The sequence below is a fragment of the Ursus maritimus genome, unplaced genomic scaffold (genome assembly GCF_017311325.1).
Source record: "Ursus maritimus isolate PB19 unplaced genomic scaffold, ASM1731132v1 scaffold_3, whole genome shotgun sequence".
Lineage (NCBI taxonomy): Eukaryota > Metazoa > Chordata > Mammalia > Carnivora > Ursidae > Ursus > Ursus maritimus.
The window spans coordinates 98,750,603-98,776,129 of record NW_024425563.1 but is presented as its reverse complement, the minus strand read 5'-3'; the positions used below and the strand labels follow the sequence as shown (position 1 = coordinate 98,776,129).

Genomic DNA, 25,527 nt, shown 5'->3' with positions numbered 1-25,527 from the left:
TGTGGCCTTCAGCTCGGCCACCTGGACAGAGCACTGCACAGGAGCACCTGCGCTCAAGGGGGATTGAGAGAAACAGTAAGGCAGAGTAGGTTTCCTGACGTATCTGACGTCCTGGGGTGGGCGTGGGGGGTGGACAGGCACACTTCGCATGTGCCCCTGAAGTGCATGCCTCCCCTCCCTCCCAAAGAGATGGTTCTCAGTGCCTCCTGCTGGTCCCTGATCCTGCCTCCTGGCTCTGCCCTGCGTGATTCTGATACCTAGTTTCTGCAGGGAAGAGAGGATGCTCTTCTCGTGTGGCCAACAGCCATGATCCGGGCATGGCCATGGCAATGAGACCAGTCCATCCTCTGAATGCCAGGTCCTGGAGGCTAGGGTGAAGCAGAAGGCCCCCTCTGCAGTGCCTGTCCAGGCTGGGTCTCCCTGGGCTGGAGGGTGCATTCTGAGAGCTGGCAAAGCCATCGCCTGTAGTCTCAGACACCATCAGCTTGTAGCATCGGCTCTCTGGGGCCAGTCCCCAGTAAGACAGGGAGCGTATGTGGTTTTCTGCTTTGCCAGAGGACCCTATCCTTTTCCCAGCCCTCCGTTACTCAGGTATTCATGGAGTGCTATTGGGAACAGTGCAAGACCCACTGTGATCTGAGTGAAAAGACCCAAGTTCATAAGCCCTATGGAGTTAGGCCCCTGTTTGCTTGGCTGTTCCTCCTTTCTCTGCACACCAAAGCCATCTGAACGGCTTTGGCTAGGGTTGCCTCGGGTCCCACATGACAAATTGGAGGCCAAGTGCAGTTTCCTCCAGGGCTCCTGTGGGGTTGGCCTTAGCTGAAAGCGTCCTTCTGAAACTCTTCAGCCCGGGAGCAAAGTTCAGGGCTCTGTTCCCTGCAGCTGATTTAGAGGCTTCACTCTGGCTGCTATAGCCGCCACCCCTTCAGTGACACCATTGGCTGGGCTCCACCGAATGCCCTTGGAGCCAGGGTTTTGAATTGAAGAGTCACAAGAATAAATATGGGTTTTCTAAGAGGAGCAAGTGTGAGTGCTTAGTAATAATTGGAAGACCGTTTGTGTGCTGTGATCTGCAAATGATATGTTTTCCATCAAGTCATTCGGTTGGATCCAATTATAATTTTTCGTTGCAAAATAAGTCTGTGCGCTCAACGCAAACTTGGGACAACACATTCCCAGCGTTTTCCTCTAGACTCAGCGCAGCCAGTAAAAAAGCTCAACGAAGAATTCAGCCCACGAGCCCAGGAACAGCACAGAGGCACATGTGATGACTGCCCCTTATTGTGGGGACACCTGGGAGTGGCCCGTGCACAGCTCTGCCCGGGGCAGGAGTCATACCACTGGGACCTACGTTTGTTTAAACAACTCCTGCCAGATGCATCTTCCCTTTGTATATGGCTTGGGCCAATATTGCTAAAACTTAAAGAACAACTCCATGTGAAGAGTAAAAAGTCCAGAATCAGACTGCCTGGGGTCGTACCTGCTCACTAAGGGTGACTACGCCCTCGGGCCAGTGACCCGACCGTGTATCAATTTCCTTAGCACACGGAGAGATGCAGGACCTCTCCCCCGCTTAGTGCCTGACTATTGGCAGCCTTCAAAACCTGACAGCTGGTATTGTTAGTTGCCCTGGAGGTTAGTATTCACAACTGCCTGAGGAAGGAGAGAAACGTGATTGATTTGGATACTCTGTATCTAGCTCTGATCCTCTGCCTCTTTCAAGTTTATAGCACCTTTGGAAAGAAACTAAATGTGTCTATGTACATATGTGTGTGATAAGGGGAAAAAACAGAGAGGACTTCGCCTCCTGCACACCTGGGGAGCATCGCAATGGATCATGTGTTATTTCTAAGCCTTTGAATCCTGAAGGCAGTTTTGCTGTGACCAGACAATGTATCTATCAGAGTACCAACATCATGGGACTTGAAATTCTGGGGTGCCTTTGGGAAACGTTGGTGCAGCAGCAGGGATAGATGAGAGGTCGGATAAGTGGATTTCAGGCTGTGTTCGTTAATGGTAGGACCCCACTGAAAGCAGGGTTAGAGCCACAAAGGTCGGAAGGTGCAGCCCCTTCAGGAGAAGGGAGCCCCCCTGTCTTGCCTGCCATCCTCCCTCACCCACCATCCTCTGCCTGGCCGTCCCCAAGTCTGTCTCAGCCCCACTTGACAGCAGATGGTAGGCATGAGGACATTAGAAGTGAGACCTGCAGGGGTCTGTAAGGCATGAGTTTCTGGTCAGGTCGAGGAACTGAGGGTGTGAGGGGCAGCGGAGGGGCTGGAAGAGACAGGGTCCTTCCTTTCTACTAGCTGGTGCCGGCCTAGGGGCCCCAGGACTCTATAACCACAGGAACTCTGTGACCAGCAGCACTTAGAAGCATCTCACACCTTGAGAACCCTAGAACTTTGTGAGAACCTTAGAAACATTTAATACATCCTGGAACCCAGATACTTTATAACTACATTTGCAAAGGAGCATTTAAAAACCACTCCAAAAATACATACATACATACACATACACACACACATACATACATACATACATACATACATACAACTCCAGAGCTCGCAGAACGGTATTGCTCCACACCAGAGCTCTGTCCGTGTTCGGCTGCTGAGCCCTTGCCAGGCAGCTGACCCAAATGCAGGTGTGCTGTGAGTGTAGAAGACATAGTCTTTGGGGTGAAGAAAAGAGCTCTTCATGTTAATTACAAAATGATACATAATGATGATAATATTAAGTGGCATAATATAATACACCATATTATATAAGGACGCTTAAGTATTGGGTTAAATGAGGTATACCAATTAAGATGTAATAAAAGCAAAGTTAAAGTACTTAATTAAAATTAATCTCACCTATTTCTCCTATTTTTTTTTTTGGCCACAAGATTTTAAATTATACGTGTGGTTCCTATTTTTAGGGGACACAGTGATTCTAGAACTCGAAATGCCTTAAATACAGGAGCGCTTGTAAATGGGATGTAAAGTTGAACATATATGACTGTCATCAACTGTAGATTTTCCCAAGTTTCTTGCCTTTTGTTTATCAAGTAATTGTTCTGAAAATGCATGAGTCAGTTTGGTTGTCCTCAGCAAATTGAATCACTACCTGAAAAGAACATTTTTCCCCCTCAGACTTCTTTTTTTTTTTTTTTAATTCTGCCATTGGATAAATTACTTAAAGAAACTCGTTTAGCTACATCAGAAAGAGAAATGACCAGAGCACCTGGGTGGCTCAGCCAGTTAAATGTCTGCCTTTGGCTCAGGTTACAATCCCGGGGTCCTGGGATCGAGCCCCGCATTGGGCTCCCTGCTCATTGGGGAGTCTGCTTCTCCCTCTCCCTCTGCCCCTCCCCCTGCTCCTGCTTTCTTTCTCTCAAATAAATAAATAAAATCTTAGAAGAGAGAGAGAGAAATGACCTCACAGGCTTGAATGGGTCAGAATCAGCCCACCCTCTTTTTTCTTTCTCATATAAAATGACAACAAAAAACCAAAACCTATTTATCCGAGGCCTGATTTGACACGACTGCTCCTATGTGTCCTTTTGCCGGAAGCTGGCAAGGCCATGCTGTGAGCTGGGTGGGGGGCTTGGTCACCCTGATGCCCTCGCCCCCTGCCCCTCGTCCGTCACACTGGACGCAGCAGTGGCTGCAAGCTGTGATCTCTGCGGCCACACTCAGTGTGAGAAAATGCTGCTGGTCATGTTTATTCAGCGTGTACAACCCGGTATCAGCATGTCTGCTCTGAGTTTGTTTGCTCTTCGTTTTTCTTGGTCTTAGGCCAAAACAGACTGTCAGCACGAACCCTATCTAAAGACTGGGGTGTATGTAGGGGGTGCGGAAGGTGCCCGGGAGAGGAACATCTGTGCGCGTTTACCTCCAGCTACAGAGAAGCAGACGCTTCTTGCCAGCTCTCACTCCAGGGACGCATTCTCGGGCTCTCCTGCTAAGCCCATAGAACGCTGACCTCCAGGCTCAGGGACGAAGTGCTTCGGACTGGTTTTTGCAGTGACAGAGGAATAGTTACAATCCATGACTAACTCTTTGGGGACAAGTAGATAGCTGTAGGTGAGTAAGGAAAAAGAAGATACCACTCAATCTCTCCCTCGTGCAATTTTACATTGGCCAGCAAAATAGATGCATTGACGTTGGCTTTGGCTTTTGCCAGAAACTCCATTCGTGAGAAGCCCAGGGCCCCGAGCACAGGGACCCCTGCATGGCATCACCAGAGGAGCCAGCAGCAGGAACAAAGTGGTCTCCAGGCCTATAGATGCAGGGGTCAGCAGCCTGGAGAGCAACGTTGGACAGACCCTCCTTCCCAGGCCAGTAGCTCCCATCACATGCCCACTCCATCTCCTTGGGCAGGCAAGGAACCAGGTCCACATTGAAGGATCTGGCCAGAGAGCCACGTGAGGTGCAAGGAGGGTAGAGGTGGCATGGGACCGAGTGACAGCATCTGGGGAATCTGTGTGGTATCGCTGAGGCAGGCGGAGGAAAGGGGGTGCAAGACAGCAGAAGCAGACAGGAGGGATCGGACTCAGTGTAGGGTCCCCAGACTTGAGCAAGAAGGCTTGGACTGCGGAGGGGTGGGGAACAGCTGAGGAGCCTTGAGCCCTTGGGGTTTGGCTACTGATGGCTTTTTAGGGGTCAGCTGAGTCTTGGGTCTGGCTGTGATGAAGATGATGAGGAGCTCACATGAAGGCCTTGTCTCTGCCACCCTTTATGGTGGTCAGGCTGGCAGCCGCTCACTGGGATTGTTAGGCACTGATAACAAAATAAAATTATAAACACAATATACTGTGTGTATCATGCATCGTATCACAAAAATGTGAACTACTTTGCAAAACAGAGTTCTCATTCATGGTCAGAAAGAGCCCAAAGGATTGTTTTAAATTTGGCCATTTAAAATATTGCCTCTCTGGGTGCCTGGGTGGCTCAGTCCATGAAGTGTCCAACTCTTGATTTCAGCTCAGGTCATGATCTCAGGGTCCTGGGATCGAGCCCCACGTGGGGTTTCACTCTCAGTGTGGAGTCTGCTTGGGATTCTCCCTCTCCCTCTGCCCCTCCCCCCACTCTCTCTCTCTCTCTCAGATAAATAAATAAACAAAATCTTTAGAAATATATAAAAAATTGCCTACCGTTCAAGCTGTTTTGTACCAAAATGAGCATACTTCAAGACAAAAAGAATAAAATACTCACTGTAGTTCATTCATTTCAACAAATCCCAGTGGTTGATGGTGGTTGTCTGACTGCCCACCCCCCTTGCCCATGGGCATGTGCTGTTTCTAGATCATCCTCTTTCTGTGCGTGTGTCTTCATTTCTTCACGTCACAGGCTGCCTTAAGCATTGATCTGTGTCTCTGCATAGATTCCAGGTTCATCCTATCGACTGATTTCAACGCCCTTTGAAATCAACATGCAGTGTTGCTGGATATTTTGAAATTCCTCCCATAAATTCGATGAACATTGCTGTGTTTCTGTTTTGCTTGCTATAGGATCATTTCCTTAAGGCAAATTACCAAAGGAGACTCGTGAACCAAAGTTCTTACAAAGTTAAAGCGATGTTTCTGCTTCTCGATGTGCGTTTCCATTCCTCTCCGGTGGCAACAAGTGTGAGGGTTTCAGCTTCACCACATTTCATCAGCTTGCAATGACTTGTTCCTAGCTTAACATTTATAAAACAATAGCATTAGTGGGATTTTTATTTTAAATTGGTTTTTAAGTCTCATTAATATCACTCTTCTCATAGAGTGGTGTGGTTTAGCATGCGTTGAAGTAAAAGCAAGTACTTTGAAGCAAAAGTACATGTAGAATTTTGTTTAGCTGGGCTTTAAGCATGTCAAATGAAGATGAAGCATTACAAAAGTACCATTTTCGTTTCAGAATACGATTTTATATAGCACTATGCGTTTTTTTCTCTACCACATATTTTGTTAACTATGTAAATTAAATATTTAAACCATCACGGTCCATGAAAGAGAAAACCACAACTTCAATAAAACGCATTCAATTACAGTCCAAGCAGCAGCAGTAGGAAAGGCAGCCTTTGCTCCTTTCGGCCCTTGTTAATTGGCCCACATGCACACACAACCGGCCCCTTTTGTCTGGCTTGTCAGAGGACATTAGCTGAGACTAATCTGGAAGCCACTTCCTGGCTCCCAAAAGGACACAGCCACCAAGTAAGAAAGACTCATTTATCAGAACACAAACTTTGCTACGTAAGTGAGGATTGTGGAAAGCATATTTCATGCATCATTATCTGGGCCTGATTAGCAATGATGGAAATTGGTCTTCAATTTTAACAATCAGCGGAAAAGACCTTCAGCTTTCACTGAAGATAGACAATTGCCCTCAACATGTCTCTGTTCTCTGTGCAACGAGAACAGAGACAAGAGCCCTTGCAAAGCTGTGTTGAAATTGTTTTGGCATCAGACGTCCTGTGGACGCTATTATCTCAGTGACGCAAATAAGGCGAGTTCCGGCTCCCCTCAGCAGGCGGGTTGACATCTTCCTAGATGTCCAGGTGGCGGGGGCCACATTGTGCCTCTGGACACCAGACGTGCCCGGCTCTCCCCCTGGGGTTTGGAGTCCACATGACCTTGGGCGGATCCCTTAGTCTCTCAGCACCTGGTTTCCTATCTGTAAACAACGAGAATATTACCTGTCTTATAAATTGCTTGTAAAGTTCATAATAAGATAATTTGTGCAAAAGCCCTGCATCTGGGGCTTGGCACGTGCAGGCTGCACCTGGAAGAGAGGGACAGTGGGCGGCCCTCCCTGAGAGGTACTTCATCCAGTCTTGGCCGGGGGGAGGGAGGGCAGTTATCACTGTCCCTGCTATTGTAATTGTTGCTACCACTCACACACGTGTGTGCATCCACACACACACACACACACACACACATACAAACTGCGTCCCAGCAGCCCCAAGGGCAGCAGGACCCCATGGGTACAGAACTGCATGAACTTGGCTGTGCGTTGTGCCTTCCTCAGGTACTTCCAGAAAAGAGTAAAGAAATAAAGAATGAGAGAAATGAATGCCCTTCCTTTCTCTCTGTTCTTCCCTAGACCTGAAGCTGCTATAACCCCCAGTGGCAATGAAGACCTGTTTTTCACCGGGCAGTTCCAGAAAACCCTTGAGGAACTGGATGAGGAGCTGGACGGTAAGCGTGACCCTCCCTCCTGCCGCAGTATTACGCTGTGTGGCGGTCGACTCCGGGGGGGTTATTTTTTCTGGCCATGAGGGAAAGTTCGGTGGGAGGACCCCAGTTCCGTCTGAAGCAAGCCTGGGCATGAGGCGGGCAGGTGGGCACAGCTCTGGAGACTGCTTTCCATCGGGGCTGCCAACAGTGCTGTGGAGACGTCCGAAAGCTGCTCAGATGCTCTCGATGGCACGGATTTTGCGCCTTAGGGATTCTACACTCATTAAGAAAAAGTTCTCCAGTCCCCAGACGACCTTGGGAAACACTGGGTGACCGAGCGAACAGGTTCCCCGACCAAGACTTCCTCCCCGTGCTTGCTGACGTTTGGCCTATCTCGAAGGGCAGTTCAGTGCAAGCTCCCTCAACCATGACCCCGTTTATGGAGGAGCACTTGAGCTTGTACAGATGTGTTTTGGGGAGAGGATACTAAGTGGCCAAAACAGGTGCAGATGATCTCAGTAGACAACCAGGGCATCTCTCAAACAAAGGCACACAGTGGCAATAATCCAGACATTACATATTGGCCATGCCTTCAAACACAAACCAGGAGGAAAGACTGCAGAGCTGATCCGTAGTCTACTTGCTTGTCGGCCTTCTATCCTCAGAAGATGTGCTGGACACAGGCGAAAAAGCTAAATCGGTCGTCCTGTGTCCCTCTGGCTCTGACCACATAAGCCGTGGCTTCCCTTAGGGCTAATTCTGAGGGGCCCAGAATCAGGCATCTGCTTCCTAAGAAATTAAGGCGTGAGCACATCACCCACGTGGTTTGTGGTGTTTCTGTCAGTTGAAGGTCAAAACCCAAAACTCATCTTCGCAGTCCGCGCTGAGACAGCGTTTCCAGGGGACTCAGATTTACAGACCTAGTTTGTAAACTGAGGATGTTGGCAAAACGTCGTACGTGAATGCCTTAGCTTGAGACATCACGGCTGTGCAAACAGCTCCTCCGTCGAGCCATCGGAGTTGAGATATGGGCCCCAGGCATATGGAGATGACAAACTGGATGGCACTTTAAAATGTATGTAAATAACCTACCCAAAAATAACCTCGGGAAAATCAAAGCCAGGGTGTGATTACACGCAGTAATTGGCTTGGGAATCATACCAGTGATGCCAATCTGCGTCTTGTGTTTGTCCTTCTCTGCAGGACTGGAAGAGAGCTCTGAGGCCAGCAGCAGCCTGCGGACCAGCTCCATGAACGGCGTGTCCCCTCACTGCCTGCCGGACACCGCCGGGCCCGAGTGCGACGCCGACACAATCCCGGTCACCTTCATTGGGGAGGTTTTAGATGACCCTGTGGATTCGGGGTTGTTTTTCAATAGGAACAACAATGCTGGCTCTTTTGACCTGGGGGGCATGGCGGGCAAGGGAGTGCCCCCACCCCCTCATCAGGAGGAGCACAGCCAGCAGCACGGAAGGAGGGCAGACGTGGCCGGCTCGCCCGCTCCTCCCCACGACGTCGGGAAAGAAAGCAAACCCACCCCGTCCAACCCCTGTGAGGCTGTGAACCTGAGTAAGGTGGAGCCCAAGGTGACCGCCACTGCTGCGTTTCACACGCACACCCCGGAGGCAAAGCAGAGCAGCGAGGTGCCTGGCTCTGCTCTCGGTGGGAAAACGCAGGCCAGCAGGACGGCGAGTTCACAGCCAGTGAGCGACAAGGAAGACCAGGGTAAGAATAGCGGCTCAGCACCACCATCGTGGTATCAACGGGGCCAGAACCCAGGGGGAAGTTACGGACTTAAATACGGCCTCACGACGTACAAAATTGTCCCTCCGAAATCAGAGATGCGGTGTTACGACAGAGGCGTCTCGCTCTCCACAGGTGCCATTAAGATCGACGAGCTGGGGAATCTGGTGAGTCCCCACACGAGCGGGGGCAGGACCATAGCCCTGTCGCCGTCCACCCTCGACTTGGAAACCCAACCCATTGGAAAAGTCAAAGAATTCTGGAGGTCCAACTCTCTAGAGAAACACTCTGGCCAGCCCACAGAGGGCTCCGCCAAGAGGACCCCCACTCCCGCCATGCCAGCAAAGCCACAGCCTCAAGAAGGCAGACTCAGAGCAGAGCTCACTTTCCCAGACCCCAAAGTGATATCACCCGCACAGCAGTCTGCCCACCGAGAAGAGGGGAGACATTTGCAGGAGGACGGAAGCCGGCCACCTACGGCAGCCCCTTGTCCCATGAAAGTGCCAGCTGCGAACACCATAGAAGTCCCATTTCTCAAGCCTCAGAGAAGAACATCCAGTCAGTACGTGGCCTCTGCCATTGCCAAGCGGATAGGGCCCCAGAAAGCCCGCACCGACGTGGTGAGGCAGCATGGTCGTGCCGAGGAGCCCCGGGAAGGCAGAGCGCCAGAGCTGGCGGGACAACCTCCCGCTAGCAGAGATGGCACAGCCCGCAGCCCATACTCAGATGGGGAAGCCTTGGCGGTAGGAGCCCAGCCCAGAGCGCAGGTCAGCAGCCCTTCTGGAAATCTGTCTGCTCAGGACTGTCCTGCTGGCGTCCACAGAAGTCCCCATGTCCGGCCCGTCACAGCTTCCCAGAGGGATCACGTTTCTGTGACACTTAGAAGCCTCAGTGAAAAGCAAAGCATCAGTAACCCCAGGGCCAGCTCAGCCTCTGCCCCCAAATGCACGCTGGACAATACAAATCCCCCGCCTGCCCGCTCAGGAGACGATCAGACCCCTGGCAGGACCCTGGTGAATGGCTCCAGGTGGGTCCCCATCCACACCGAGCCTCCTTACCCTCTGAGAGGGTCCGGCATGAATAAGCACGCTGGACGGGAGCCCCTAGAACGGGAGGAAAAGCCCAGTTTGTTGTGCGCAGATGGACCTGAGACCGAGGGTCTCAGCATCTTTGGGCCAAAGAAGAAATTCCGACCCGTGGTCCAGAGGCCTGCCCCGAAAGACACATCGCTGCACAGTGCTCTCATGGAAGCCATCCACTCAGCGGGAGGGAAGGACAAGCTTCGAAAGGTGAATGGCCAGACACTCGCCTTTAGGGCCTAGGCACACCTTCCACACCTGTCAGCGCTTAGGGGCTCCCCATGCAGATCCTCAGTGGGCATTGGGCGGGGGCAAGTGGAATAATGAGCTGGATGCTCTGGTTTAATTTCTACCAGGAGTTTCGTCTCCCTGACTTACAGTATTTAGAACCACAAACGAGATTAAAAAAAAAAAAACACCAAAAAAATCTAATGTCTTTGCGGCTGTGCCCACTGCCTTTAAGCCCCTGGCTCTCCTGGGGAACAATATCGACAATAAAGTGTCCACATCTGGGCCCACGGGAGCTGAGAGGTGGGTGGATCTTCCCTAACTGGTCCTCGAACGATGGAGTGAGTCAGTAAAGAGTCACGTCTGGCAGCTCATCCTGTCGTCGTTCAGGAACAATTGGGACAGTTCAGGACAGTCCCTCCCTGGCCAGGCTTTCAGCACCAACGCTCCACATTAGGAGCCATCTGCTCCATTTTACAGATGAGGAACTGAGGCAGTGCAGTCAGGAGAGCTGGCCCGAGGCCACACGGCCAGCTCGAGGGGCTCAGGAATCCCATTCAGGTCTGCAAGACTTAAAAGCACATACGGGCTGCGGAAAGCCAGCAGTCATACCAGGAGCCCTCACTCACACCCTTTGCTTGTTAGATGCTCTAAGGCCAATATGCAGTCTTAACTCGCTACCGTTCCCTGGAAGAACCTTCTTCCCTGGAACACGGGGCTGTATAACCCATCCTTGAGCCCTCACCTGATAGGTAGTGCTTCTCCTCTGGGGCTGTCCTACTTAGCATTTCTCCTTCCGGCTGACATGTGTCGACACTCTGAATGTTCTAGATTGCAGAACACCCGTCCGAGGGAGGGCCCAGGAAGCCATGCTACACGGAGACAGCGGGCGAGCGCTCCGCCCTGCTGGCAGCCATCCGAGGGCACAGCGGTGCCTGCAGCCTGCGGAAGGTAAGAGAAGGGCCTTCCGTGGGGGTAGGGCTTCGCACACCAGAACCCGCAGCACCCCACGCGGGTGCCCCAGAAGCCGGGGAGCCCTCCCGTGTCCTAAGAGTCTGTGAAGCCACCCTCTCAGTAGTTCCCCTGGACCACTGAGTCTGGCACAGAGAGGCAGCCCCTGCATGGGAGGGGCCAGGCACCCGGGAGGTGTTCGCCTCCCTTCCTACCTGCCCACCTGGTACGGAACATTTCCCGAGTTCTCAGGTACCCCGTTTGGCTGCAGGGCTGTCCCTCCTCAGGGGCAAAGTTGCTGGTCCTCTGGTGCTGACCAGGCACAGCCTCGGGAGCCCAGGTGGGCTTAAGCTTAGGGACAGGGTGGCGTCCTCCAACTTCCAGTCCCAGAATCCGAGGAACAGCGTGATGGGTGTTTTACTCCCCGACACCTTGTCAGAGTGGCGTGGGTGGCCTCGGGGTCTGTCCCCACTGGCCAAGGCAAGGCAGGAGGTCAGGGAGCTCTCAGGAAGGCACGGCTGCCCCCCGCACCCCACCATCAGTCGCCGGCTGGGGAACTCAGGCAGCAAGCTCGCACACCTCCCAGGCTTGCTGCAGGCTGCGTGAGGCTGTGGGCATGGGGCCCATCCAGAAGACCCTCTGGGACCTTGTCACTGAACCGTGTCATCTTCAGGTGTCGTCCTTCGCCTCTGAGGAGCTGCAGACCTTCCGGGAAGCCGAGCAGTCCTCGGAACCACCAGGACTGCGTGACCTTGGCCTTCAGCCCCCGCCTGCCCTGCCGCCCCCGCCCCTGCCCCCTCCAGCCACCCAGGCTCCCTCCACATCCAGGACAGCGGCCAGGTCCAGCTCAGGCAACCCCGCCGAAGCCAGGCAGGCCCTGATGGATGCCATCCGCTCCGGCACGGGGGCTGCAAGATTGAGAAAGGTGACAGTGAGTGACCACGTGAGCGTTCCTGCGGGGCCAGGGGGAGGTCAGCAAGGAGCCCCACGGCAGTGAGACAGCAGCGGGGAGAGGTGGCTAACAACCCATGTCCCTTACCCCAGGGACCAGAGGAAGATGGCCCTCAACAGGTGGAGGGGTCGGCCCACAGACTAGCTCCTGGGGACGCAGGGGAGTCCACACCACACGTGTAACCCACACGCACTCTGTAGCCCAGCAGGCATCTGTGGGGTGTCCCGCAGTGAGCACATGTGGCCCTCGTGGCCCTCAGCATGGATTGAGGCACTCCCCATAATTGCTATGTTTCTTTTTTGGCTAGCATTATGTTTGAAATGATTGAGCTTGCAGCCACTTGGGCAGGGCGCTCGCTTTCTGGTTGGCAGTTCCTACCCCATGTGGTCTTATGGTGGTCCGAATGTCTGTCACCCTGGTGTTCCCCAAAGCAGTGGGCTGCGTGCCCCCATGGTGGGGTTCCCAGACTCAAGGACTCTTGGGCCCAGGGGCTTCTGGGATCTGTTTCTCTGTCCATGGACTGATTCTCTGTCCCTGCCCATTTCTGGTGGGTTTGGGGAGTTCTGCTCATGACAGGGAGGCAGGTGACAGGTATTTTCTCCTGAGAGACGATCTCCGGGTTCTCAGTTCCTGTTCTCACACGGACCTCAAGGGCTCAGTACTAAAGTGCACGTGGAAAGTGAATGAGGCTTAGAAAACCTGGCTGGCGTGGCCTTGGTCCCAGAGGACCAGACACAGACAGGGCTCAGAACACAGAGAGCGCTTGGGAGCAGTATCTGCTGCGGGGAGCAGGTGTCCTCAACACAGGGCAGAGCCCCTGGCACCGCCAGGAAGGCTGATCGCTCTCCTGCAGTCCCCGCCCCAGGAGCCTGTGGCAGCAGAGGAGGGGAGAAGACCCCTCCCTGCAGGCAGCAAGCCCAGGGATGTTCTGTGGTGTCACCCAGTGCACACGTGGCCTGACCCCCGACCACCTGGCAGCTCCCCGAGGGGCCACTGTCCCTGCTCACAGACCACCCCCAGGGCTCACGCCTGTGTGACAGTGAGGCATTCCTGGCTGCGTGTGTGTGGCCCTCAGGAGGGACCCCAGATGTCAGCTGGCAGGCCTGATGGCCCAGCTGATCCAGTACCATTCTGAGGTTCTCAGAGTGAAATCCATCTGACATCTCTGTCCTGATTCAGATTTGGGGGCGGGGTGGGACATGAGCCGCAGAGCTGCAATTTTCGAGTGTTTGCCAAATGACTTCACATTCAGATCGGAGCTAATTAGCTGTGTCAGCTGCGCCCGTACTGTATTTCGGGTAATGCTGAACCACAGGCCGTACCTGTTGCTTACATATGCCAGCTCATGGACTGATTTCTGGGTCTTTCCAGAATAGCTGTTACCCTGTGCAAGGGTCCTGGGCCCAGAGAGGTAGAAAGCTTGCCGAGGTTGCACGGCTAGAAGGTGGCAGACCATAGCAAGTCTAACCCTCAGTCTCATACCTTTCAGAAAGAAAGGAAAAAAAGCAAGTTTGAGAATTGTGTGAAGGAGCAGGAAGTTGTTCGTGCTGCGAGAAAGGAGGTGGGGAGAGATGCTGGGGACAGTGGGGAGGGGGTTCTGGGACCAGACGGGGCAGGCCAGCGTTGGGGTGGCGCAGCTGGGACCATGTGCATCTGGACGGGAGCTCGGGAGCAGAGCTGCTGCAGGGGCGGTCCCGTGCCACCAGGTTCTAGCCTGGGCCGAGGCCAGGCTCTTCTCTCTCATGGTCTCTGCTTTCTTTCGGCTGCTTCAAGTGGCATCCAAAGGCCTTCGTGTTGATTGTTTCTTGGATGAGTAGAACTGCTGTGACGTGCCTTATCCATCCTGGGAAGGTCCATGCAGTGCGTGTTTATATGGCCCAGCCGAGGTTTTGATGGCCTGTACAGTTTACAAGATGCCCTTGGGCAAAAGTGACCAGGAGGAGTGTGACACAGGGGATCATGTCCCTCTGCTCTCTGTGACCACTCTAGCCAACTGTGCTGCCGTGTGCATGGATGACCTCAGCGCTGAACGTGCAGGACTGGGTCACTGCTCCACCCCCTTGTGCTCTGCATCTCAGAATCACGTAAGGCCCGCTGATGGAGGTGGGGCCTTGGAGGGCAGGCACTGGAAGGTCTGTGCCCACCTAAGTATTTTCCCCAAAGCCTGGTTAGTTGGCTCTTCTCTGCTCGGTGTGGACCATGAGGATCTCTGTGGGCTTTGCCACAAATGTGCTCTGGGGTATATGTTACGGCAGGTGAATCTTAAATCATTTGCTCTTTTCTTCTTCTTTTTCTTCTGCTTCCTTTTATCTTTTGGGCTGTTAGAGTCGTAGAACCTTGAGGAAAATGTGATAAATGCAGGATTCCGGGGTCCACATAGGGTGGGCCCAGCTCTCTCTGGGCACTCAGTGTATGCAGTTCTCCTTCACCAGCTCCTGGGTGTTCAGTGAGGGCTCCAGGTCGGGTGTGGCCAGGAGGACTTCATGGACCCGAGGGATGGTGCTGGCCCTCCCAGGACTGGCATGAGGGGCCCCCATGCATCAGTCTACTGGCTCCCCTCCTCCAGTTGTCAGTCCAACCTCGTCCTCCTAACTGGGGTGCCCAGGCATTCTGGAAGGACTCGCAGGAAGGCAGGATGGTCAGGGCTAAAACTCCGAGGACGGACAATCGCTCACCCCCCCAGCCTGTAACATACAAGGTTTGCATTGGCAGGGATGCTACTTACAGTAAAAGACAAAAGGGTCGGTTTGACACATAAGGAATAATTATCTTAAAAATGACTGGCACTGGCATGTGTACCTGGCTCAGTCAGTTAGGCATCTGACTCTTGATCTCCACTCAGGTCTTGATCACAGGATTGTGAGTTCAAGCCCCATGTTGGTCTCCATGCTGGGCGTGGAGCCTTTTTTAAAAAAAAAAAAATGGCATTTTTCAAAGCATTTAAAAGTACATTTGCCTTCACGGTGTGAACGAGATAATTTCTCTGCCTCTGTATTTGTGGCAATCAAAGAAATTTCCAGCCCCAGGTCAGAGCACTTGCAGTCCCACTCTGTCTGCCAGTCCTTCTTCAGTGGCACCCCTGCTCTGCCTGAGTGCAGGGCTCAGATGCACAGCCCAGCAACCACTTCCTTCCCCAACTCCATCCCGCACTCACAGTAACAGGGAGCCTGTCTGTGTCTGACCGCCTTCAGCGGTCTGTCTTAAATGCGTTCCTTCAGGAGCCTGGAATGAACTCCAAGCACCCTATGCATCTGTGTTTATATTTAAAACATTCACATTTCCAGCCATCTACTCTGCAAGCATTTCCTGAGAAACCCCCAGGGTCCAGAGCCTGTGGTCCTGCTCACGACAGAAGAGTGAACGAGGCAGGGTCTGCGCCCTCGTGGGCTCTTACCAGAAAGAGAGGGTGTGGAGTTGGTTGTTGACCGTGGGGCCTTCTCACCAAGTTAGGGACGTGATGAACGCCCTTGTATGTCCTGGCTCTCCTCCAGGCCCACGCTCTGTCGCCTTCCTGGGCGTGGAGGCTGTGGTGTCCATCCCACAGACAGGCAAGCAGGGCACAGACGTCAGACTTACCCCCGGCCTGAACCGGGTGGGCGCTGCTGCTAAGCCTGACTCCACATGGGTGCATCCTCCCAGTGCAGGAATGGACTAATGCTGACCACGCACATGTCATGACACTTGGCCTTGACTGTAGACCCCATGAGACATGATCAGACAGGTGACGCTATCACCATAAATGTCCAGGAGGCCCCCACGCCAGGACAGAAACCAACAATACCAGCAGACCTCTTTCCTCCAAGCCAAAAGGTGTCATCCCTGGAGGGTCAGAGAAGCCACGTTCCTGTGGCTGGGAGCTGTGACTTGTGTCAGAACAGGAGACCCAACCTGAGCCAGAATTCCATCACACGCCAAGTTTGGGCTGCTCGTCTGTGACCCTGGAGAAGGTTTGGGTTAAAGTGGACAGGCTCCGAGGTACAGATGGGTCAGCTCCACTGTGCTGCCCCTTGGCGTGTGATCCTTCTACGCTGTTCGGATCTACCAGGTGACCTGTTCTTTCTCTAGGGGGCACATGGGAAAGCCTGTCCTGAGAAGCCACCAATGCAGTGACTCCTGGGGGCCCTCACAAATGCTGCCCCCTGCTCCTGGCACGCTGTGCCCCATGTTTTACCAGCTACCCCCACTCATCCCACATGTGCATGCGTTAAGTACAAGCCCTCAGAAAGTCCCCCTCAGTTCCTGGGTGGTCAGGACAGCTCCCTTGGTATCAAACCACAGCTCTAATTTCTGGAATCATCAGTGCCACGTGCTTGGTGCTTGCCCCTCCTACCAGACTATACAGCACCGCGCACTGTTCCTGGCACACAGTGGGTACTCAGTACCAGTTACATGGACACGGGACAGAGAGAACAAACTCACCCTTTGCCTGCCGTGTTTGCCAGCTCCCACCTAGGAACCCAGCCCATCCCGCATCCGTGCGCCCATCACTTGTCTACTCCATCATCACTATAACATCTCGCCAAGAATCATCTTCTCCTTTGGAAAATTAGAGGAGTTCTGTGATTCTGTGCGTCCCGTGTCTTCCCTCACTGGTCCCATTTCCAGTCCGCAAAGTGGGCCAACAGCTCGTCAGTGCCCCGGAGCTCATCTGTCCCCTCTGGGAGCCGGGAGCTTACTAGCAAGTCCTGCCGCTCTGACGATTCCTTTCCTTTCCCTGGACACCATTTCCCTGTCACCACTGTCCCTTTCACCTCTTTCCATAGAAACGTCATTCTCCTTGGCAGGCAAGGAAACAAAACGAAACTTGGATATTTTTACAGCTTTCCGGGTTGGCCTCTGGCTCTAAGCTTTGTCCCTTCACTGATTTTCTTCTTGTCCAACCAGAACAAAAGAGGATCTTTCAGGAAGCAAAGCTATCCCTTGCCTCAGCCCAGATAGCATTCACTTACTGATGTGGCTTAAATTTGGGTCGATACTAGTGGCCGTCAGTATGGTTTATGATACATTTGTGGTTAACGGAACCACCAAGCTCGCTGTTGTTGAATTGTTGTCTGAGCCAAATCATTTTAATGCTGTCCTTGTGCAATTTCCATTTTTATATATTACTAAGAAGTTTTCCTTTCCCCTTCTAAATATTGTCTTAATTTTCTGAGAACTTTTCAAATCTGGATTCAACCATTATATTGATATTGGTGGTGGTGAGCATGCCTTCCAGGTCTCCAACCCAGCCATCGATTCAAATATTCACCAGTCCAGGACTCTGGCTCTCTGACACTCAGATTTCGGGGCCCACCAGAAGCAGGCTTGCTGCCAGGAGAGCAGGCGAAGGCCAGCCCCTCCTGGCTTCACCGTCCTGCCCTTGAACTGCCCCAGCAGCCCACGCCCCCATGTACCCTTTGCACCCTGAGAGATTGACCTTAGCAGCAGGGAACTGCTCTCCGAAGGCAGCTTCTCCCAATGTGCCTGGCTTTAGGTGACAGAGGCATGCTGAACTATCTCCTCCCCCACCCCCAAACCTTCATTTGGTTGTCACCCCAACTCGTCCACTGGAAAGCTCCATGGAAGGAAAGGTGGTGAGGGGTGGTGGTGGTGAGTGAGGCATGTGGCAGACCCCACTGTCTGCTTGCTCTGCTGCAGAGATGCTCTGACACCCCCAGCCCCTGTACAAGGAGGGGCTGGCAAGTGAGGTGCTCCCTGAGACTTGCCCAGACTGCACGCAGAATCAGACTCCAGAATGTGCACTCTCAACTCTGCACACGTACGTAGTGTGTTTTTTAAGTTTTGGTAAACGATATCTTTGTTAAGGGTCATTCTTTTTTCCATTTTTTTTTAGAGAGAGAGGGCAATTGCTTGTGAGCAGGGGGGAGGGGGAGGGGAAAGGGAGAGAGAATCTCAAGCAGACTCCCCACTGGTCACAGAGCCTGACACGGGGCTCGATCTCACGACCTTGAGATCATAACCTGAGCCAAAACCAAGAGTCGGACACTTAACTGACCGAGCCACCTAGGCACCTCTATTTTTTCCACTTTTATTGAGATATAATTGATAAGAGCACTGTATAAGTTTGGGACATACAGCAGAATGACTTGACATACATATATTATAAAACAATCACTGCTGTAAGTTAACATTCATCATCTCATGTAGATACAAGAAGAAAAAGGTGTTTCCCTTTGTAATGAGAACTTTTAGGATTTACTCTCTAAACAGCTTCCCTCCATGAGTTACAGCGGTGTGAGCTGTAGGCATGACGCTGTGCTTTACATCCCTGGTATTTCTGTATCTTATAACTGGAAGTTTGTACCGTTTGACCACCTTCATCCAGTTTCCCTTCCCTCCACCCCCTGCTTCTCATATTTGATTTTTTGACGATTACACATATAAGTGAGATCATACAGTATTTGTCTTTCCCTGTCTGACTGACTTCACTTAGCATATCTACCCACCCATCTACCCCCTACCCACCCACACAAAGTTTTATTTCTTATGGATTTTCAAAGTAAACTACGAACACCAGTACACCTCGCTCCTAAATAATTTAGTGTGCGTATTATTCGAGGCTCATACTTTTTATGATTGTTTTTGAGATAAAATGTTTGTACAGTGAAATGCACATACCTTAAGGGCAGTATCTGATGAGTTCAAAACCCATTTGTACAGTCCTCACCCCCATTAAGTTTGAGTTTGGTTTTGGATGAGTATTGGGGGAGAATAAAACTGAAATAGTTACTTAAAATTCCCTGTTCTTGGGATTTGTGTGCTTATATACACATATGTACACATTTATGCACATATTTTGGGGTGATTTATGGCTGCTTTCATTATCTGGCTCAAAGGAGGAGTATCACTGGCATGGCTGCGTGTGGGCTGGCTAGAGAAGGGAGAGCCTGGGACAAGCCTGGAGAGAGGACAAGATAGAAGACATGGGGCTAGCCCAGTGCAGGGGACATGGACAAGTCTACGCCTCTGGCAGAGTAATAGGGAAGGGAGTAAAACAAAGCTTTTCAAATATGTTCAACTCTCACCTGTTTGAATCCTTGGGAATGACTGCTTATGGCCAAGATGAAGTTTCAGAGACTGGAATTACCATCCCACCTGAGATAACCAAAAATTCAGATAAAATGTAAGAACCAATGGTTTTTGAAGTCACTGGACAGCAGGCAACAAGGAACAGGGTCCCTGAGAGACAGGAAGCTCCCCAGCCATCGTGCAAGCAGTGGAAATCAGCACTGGCCAGCAGACTTCCTGATTTGGGGAGCAGAGCTGAGAGTCTGGGGTCACCGAGGCAGCTAAGGTGTGCAGCACAGAGCCCCAAACAGCAGGTTGCAGTGTGGAGAGAGAATTCCGGAGGCCTGCAGAGGGTCCCCTGGAATAGTGCAGTGCTGATGGGCACATGCACGTGAGGCCGGGACAGAGCCACGTGGTATGGTAAGAAGCAGCAGCACCTGGAGCTCACACAGCCAGACTGGAAGACTCTGTGTGGCTCTCACGCTCCACAGCACATCTTCACAGCAGCACCCGAAACCATCAAACTGTTTTCACATAATTGCATCCCAGAATAAAGCTCAAGAATGTTTGTAGGAATGCAAAAATATCTAGCACCCAACAAGGTAAAACTGACAGTGTCCAGCATCCAATCAAAGGTGACCATTGTTGCAAAGACACAGGAGGAGATGAAACACTGTGTGCTGAAAACAAATCAATGAAAACCTCCTTGAAATAGACACAGATGTTAAAACTGGCAGATGAGGATATGGAGACAGTTAATATAATTATAGCTAAAGAATCCAAATATTACTATGTATGTTCTGTGACCACAACAGGATTAAATTAGAAATCAATAACAAAATCATCTCTGGAAAATCCCAAATATTTGAAAACTAAATAACATGACTCTTAATCACTCATGGGTCGAAGAAAAAACTCAAAAGGGGAATCGCAAAGTATTTTGAACCAAATGTAAGTTTAAACACAATATAAAGTGTGCTTGCTACTATAAAATCGGTCCTTGGGGGAGAATCCTATAGCACCACATTGCCATATTAGAAAAGAAGAAAGACCACAGATGAATGACCTCACTTCCACCTTAAGAAACTAGAAAAAGAAGCGTAAAAATTAAACCTAGAGTGAGCAGAAGAAAATAAATCATTAAGGTCAGAGCAGAAATCAATGAAATAAAAAAAGAAAAAAGAATAAAGCAAAATCAATTAAACCAACAGCTTACTCTCTCACAAGACCAATAAAGGTGCTCAACCTCTAGCCAGATTTATCAGGGAAAATAAGACAATTTGTCAAGATCAGGAAGATCACTACAGATTCTACAGATAATAAAAGGATAACAAGGCAACATTATTAACAGCTTTATGCAATAGACGAAGTCTTTGAAAGGCACAAAGCTCACTTAAAAGGAAATAGATAACCCGAGTAGCCCTATGTCTATTAAAGTGTGATAACAAGTCAGAAACCTTCCCCCACCCATACACACACACACACACACACAAAATCAAAGCACTGCCACCAAGCCCAGGTGACTTCACTGGTGAGTTCTATCAAACATATAACATTCACCAAGCAGCACATCCAAATTTTCTATAAGTTTTGTTCAGAATTTCCTGAGGAAGAGAGATGATTCCCCAGCTCATTCTACAAAGACAATATTATCTTAATACCAAATCCAGACAAAGATCTTACAAGGAAAGAAAACTATAGAGCAATAGTCTTCATGAACATAGATGAATAAAAACCTAAATTGAAATTTAGCAAATCAAATTCAACTATATGTAACAAGAATTACATCATATTCAAGTGGGGTTTAGCTCAACAATGCAAAGTTGGGTTGATATTTGAGAAAAAAATTCCTCATATTAACAAACTAAACAAGAAAAAAACCCTATAATCTCAATAGACACATTAAAAGAATTTGGCAATTCAACATCCATTTCTGATAAAAACTTATGTAAAGTAGGTAAAGAAAAAGCGGATAAAAGGCATCAATGGAAAACCCACAGCCAATATCATAGATAATGATGGAAGAGATAATACTTTTCCCTACAATCAGAAACAAAGCAAGAATGTCTGCATTCTATTCAGCATTGTATTAGAGGTGCTAACCATTGTAAGCCAGGGGAGGGAAGGAAGGAAGGAAGGAAGGAAGGAAGGAAGGAAGGAAGGAAGGAAGGAAGGAAGGAAGGAAGGAAGGAAGGAAAGGGAAGGAAGGAAGAGGGAAGGAATACATCCCTATTGCAAAGAAAAAAAAAAAGCTCTTTTTACAAACCATATGATAGTCTATGTTAGAAAACACAGTGGAATCTACAGATAGATTCTAAGTTTATAAGTAAGTCTGACAATGTTATAGGATACAGCAACATTACAAATACAGCTGTATTATTAAGTATTAGCAGTGGACAATCAGATATTAGATTTTTTTTAAATAATAATTTTCAAGAACATCAGAAATATTAATACTTAGGGATGAATTTCACCAAAGATGTACATAACCACAAAGCAGTGTTGAGAGAATTTCAAGAAGACCTAAATAAATAGGTGGATAGCTCCTGTTTTGAAAACTCAATATGGCTATGCTCCCCAAATTGAATTGTAAATTCAATGTAACCCCAGTCAACATCCCATAGGCTTTCTGTAGAAATTGACAGGCTGTTTCTAAAATTGAGATAGAACTGTGAAGACCTAGAATCGTCAAAACTAAGTTGAAAAGGATTCAAGTCAGTGGACTATCACTTCTTCATTTCAATACTTAGAATAATGCCAAAGTAATTAAGACAGTCTGGTAACTGATAATCAAATAGGTCAGTGGAAGAGACTAGAGAGCCCACAAATAGACCCATTTATTTAGACAACTGATTTTTGACAAAGGTATAGAGGCAATTCAGGAGAAAGGACAGCTGTTGTTGTTGTTTTTTTTTTAAATGGCATTGCAACCATTGGATATTCCAATGCATGATAATTAACTTTGATCCATACCTCACACCATTAATATATCTAAATCTGAAACTGGAAACTATAAAATTTCTAGAAGAAAACATAGAAAATCTTTGTGGCCGTGGCTTAGTCTTGGATTTGAAACCAAAAGCGCAATCCATAAAAGGGCAAATTGATAAATTGGATTTCATAAAAATTAAAACCTTCTGCCCTTCAAAAGAACATACAATTAAGAGAGTGACAATAGAGGCCTCATATGACAACTACATATTGGCAAAGCATTTATTTCATAAAGGACATATATTTAGAATTCATAAAGAAACTGTAAGAAAGCAAACAAATCAATAAATGGGCAAGATATTTGAATAAACACTTAAAGAAGATATACAGATGCAAATAAGCATATGAAAAGATGCTCCACATCTTGATTGGTATTTAAATGCAAGTGAAAACCATAAGATTCCAGCTACTTACCAAAATGGCTACGATTTTAGTAGAAAGTGACAGTACAGAATGCTGTCAAGATGTGGAACAATTGGGACCCTCAAGGCCCGTTAGTGGGAAGGTAAAACGCTGCAATTACTTTGCAGTCTAATTTGGCACTTTCTTTGAGAGTTACACCTGCAGCTACCATGTGGCCCAGCCATCCTGCTCCTCGGTATTTACCCAAGAGAATCGAAACCTGTGTAAATACAAAGACTTGTATTCACATGCAATATACAAAGCAGTTTTATTTGTAATTTCCTCAAACTGGAAACTGTTTAACCTAAGCATTCATTTTTTTTTAAAGAGTTATTTATTTGAGAGAGAGTGTGTGTGCTCAAGTGGAGGGAGGGGTAGAGGGAGAGAGAGAATCTTGAGCAGACTCTGCGCTGAGCACAGAACCTGATTCAGGGCTCGATCTCACAACCCTGAGATCATAACCTGAGCCGAAATCAAGAGTCAGATGCTTAACCGACTGAGCTACCAGGGTGCCCCTAACCTTAGCCTTTAAAGCCATTGAAATACCTCCTTTGAAATTCTACAAATCAGATTTTCTCCAGTTAGACAGGAGGGTGCAGGGTGAAGCTAAAAGTGGAACTTTGAGCTTGAACATCCAGTGGAATAGGGTCATGCCTGTGCATTCAGTCATTCATGCCACAAATACTGAGCTCTCAGTAGCTTCTGTGCCCAGAGGAGGGAATGAAAGTCCCACGGTTCCTCCTCAAGGAGCCACTCTGCAGCAGTGAGGGACCAGGGAGTCTGGAACACGGTAGCAGACTGGGGTAGCTGACAGAAGTAGGGGTGACTGTATTGGCCCTGATAAGGACTGGGGTCAGGAGAGCCTCTCCCTGGAGATAGTATGAACACTTATTCCCAAAGGACTCAGAGCTTTCCAGCTGGAAAGGTGCATCCCCAATAGAGAAACCCCACATGCAAAGTCTGTCTCAAGGAGGGAAAGACCACAGCAGATCCCAGAAGCCAGGAGGGGTTCAGGAAGGGCAGGGGCCTGGGGGCAGCTGACGGCTATGGCAGAATGGGGGGGACCTGTAGATGTACTATCCACAGCGGGTTCGTACTTTCTTTCCTGAAAAAGAACTGGCAGGAGCAAGTCACTGGAAGTGTTTAAGCATATTTGTGTTCCAGAAATGTTCTCCTTGGGGCTGTGAGTAGAATGGGTATTGATGCAGGAACTCCTGCTAGAAGAGTAATGGCAAGGATGTTCTTGCACTTAGCTCCTCAGCACCCGGATCTGTGTGCCCTGGGCCAACCCCATTGGCTCATCCAGGTCCCCTGAGTAACTGTGGCTCTCTGTCCACTACAGGTGCCCTTGCTCGTGTAAATCATCGAGAAGATCAGATCGTGGCAGAAGCCCACCTGTGAGCCGTCCACAGTCACCGCTTGAGGATGCCACGTGGCAGGGGGCATTGGGATTTGGTGAACTTTCTTGTCTATAGGCCAAACTCACACAATTGATTTTTCAGTCCTGCAAAATGGATCCAAGGGAAGGCGAGATGCTGCTCAGCTGTGCGGCTTGTGTGCCAAGGAAACGTGTTTGCCTCTGAATATTTAAAGTTGCCAATAAACTATTCTTGTTGGCAGGTTAATGGGGTTATAAATGCTGGAGCCCAGCACTACACTTAATGATGGTGACCTTAGACTGATTCTAGACCTTTGAGATTTTACCACATAGAGATGGTTAAGACCATTTAGCTGTTTGAAATCTTTTGTATTCTAAGGAAATGTGTATAAACCAATTGAAACAATCTGAATGTAATACACCCTGTGATGCTTTGGTAGTGAGAAAGGAGAGAAAGAGGACTTTGTTGAGTAATGAAACCATTAGATTTTTATCCCTCAAAAATGTGGGGTTACAACCTCACGGAGGGTCGCAGACCATGATCTGACCAACTAAGCTTTTAAAAAATCAACGGTTATCACCCAGAATAAAATCACACTTGATGTCTGGACAGGCATTTCTGATTCTCCGTGGGTGACAGTGACAGAGATCAGAAAGGCATTGGTGTGGACAGTCAGCGCCCCACATCGCTGGTGTCCCCAGCAGGCTGGGAAGTAGAATGAACCCGACCACCCCCAGGAGGGCTGTGTATGGAGCCCGGTGACTTCCCTAAGAACCTTCCGAAATCCTGCACGGGGCCAAGAATGGGGACATTGGGTGTCTGCGTGTCGCCATGATTGGATCGAAACTGTGCGGACATTTCACAGTTTGGGTTCAGTCTGGGCGCATTTGCCCAGCGCATCAGTGGCACCCCTGTATCATACGGAAGGCCATTCTTAGCACCCGGTATTCTGCCCCGGTATTTATAAAGTTTAGACACAGCGCTAGTTTTTCACTTCTCTCTCTAAAGTCTTTTGTTGCGTTGAAAAGAGCTCCTTAAGAGATGAATAGAAATCAAGAGGAGTTCATGAACTAAAATCTCTCTCTTAATGGAACAACAAATATAGTGAGATCATTTTAACATTTCACAGCTGTTTCAGATCGAGGCGTATGTAGAATGGAAACTTCGCTCTGCATTGTCTGAGGAGAGTCGCTCACCTTCCTGGTGCAGCAAGAGCATCGGCCTGTCTTTCTTAAACCACACTGTCTCTATGTGTCTTTTAGTGCCACAAATTAAAAAAAAATGAAATTGTAACCATTGTGTGAATTTCATGACTTTATGCCTTTATCCCAGAGTAGAAAGGAGAGATTCAGTCATTCGATGAATAAATATTCATGACTGCATGCTGTACTCCTCTGGGCAGCAGAAAGCAAAACAAACAAAAATCCCTGTCCTCATGGAGTTATTTACAGGGGAGGAGACAGACCATAAGCAACATAGGTAAGCAAAATATTGAATATATTTACAAGCCAATAGCGCATAGGAGAAAACCAGGAAAAGGGATGTAGAGTGAAATAGGGTAATGAAGAGAGTCCTCAGTGATACAGTGATGTTTGAATAAAACCCTGAAGGAAATGAAAGAGCAGACCATGGGTGGAGGTGTAACTGGCTAGG

General features: G+C 49.5%; 1 protein-coding gene across 1 annotated transcript in view; it reads left to right on the top strand.

Moving 5' to 3' along the window:
* The window catches only part of COBL (cordon-bleu WH2 repeat protein), a 264,098-nt gene extending 238,931 nt beyond the window's left edge, over positions 1-25,167 (top strand). Inside the window, exons 10-14 of the mRNA XM_040644519.1 lie at positions 7,068-7,162; positions 8,345-10,173; positions 11,023-11,142; positions 11,816-12,085; positions 23,838-25,167. Coding sequence (XP_040500453.1) covers positions 7,068-7,162; positions 8,345-10,173; positions 11,023-11,142; positions 11,816-12,085; positions 23,838-23,855 — 2,332 coding nt within the window. The 3' untranslated portion in view covers positions 23,856-25,167. The remainder of the gene's footprint in view (positions 1-7,067; positions 7,163-8,344; positions 10,174-11,022; positions 11,143-11,815; positions 12,086-23,837) is intronic.
* The last annotated feature ends 360 nt before the right edge of the window (positions 25,168-25,527 follow it).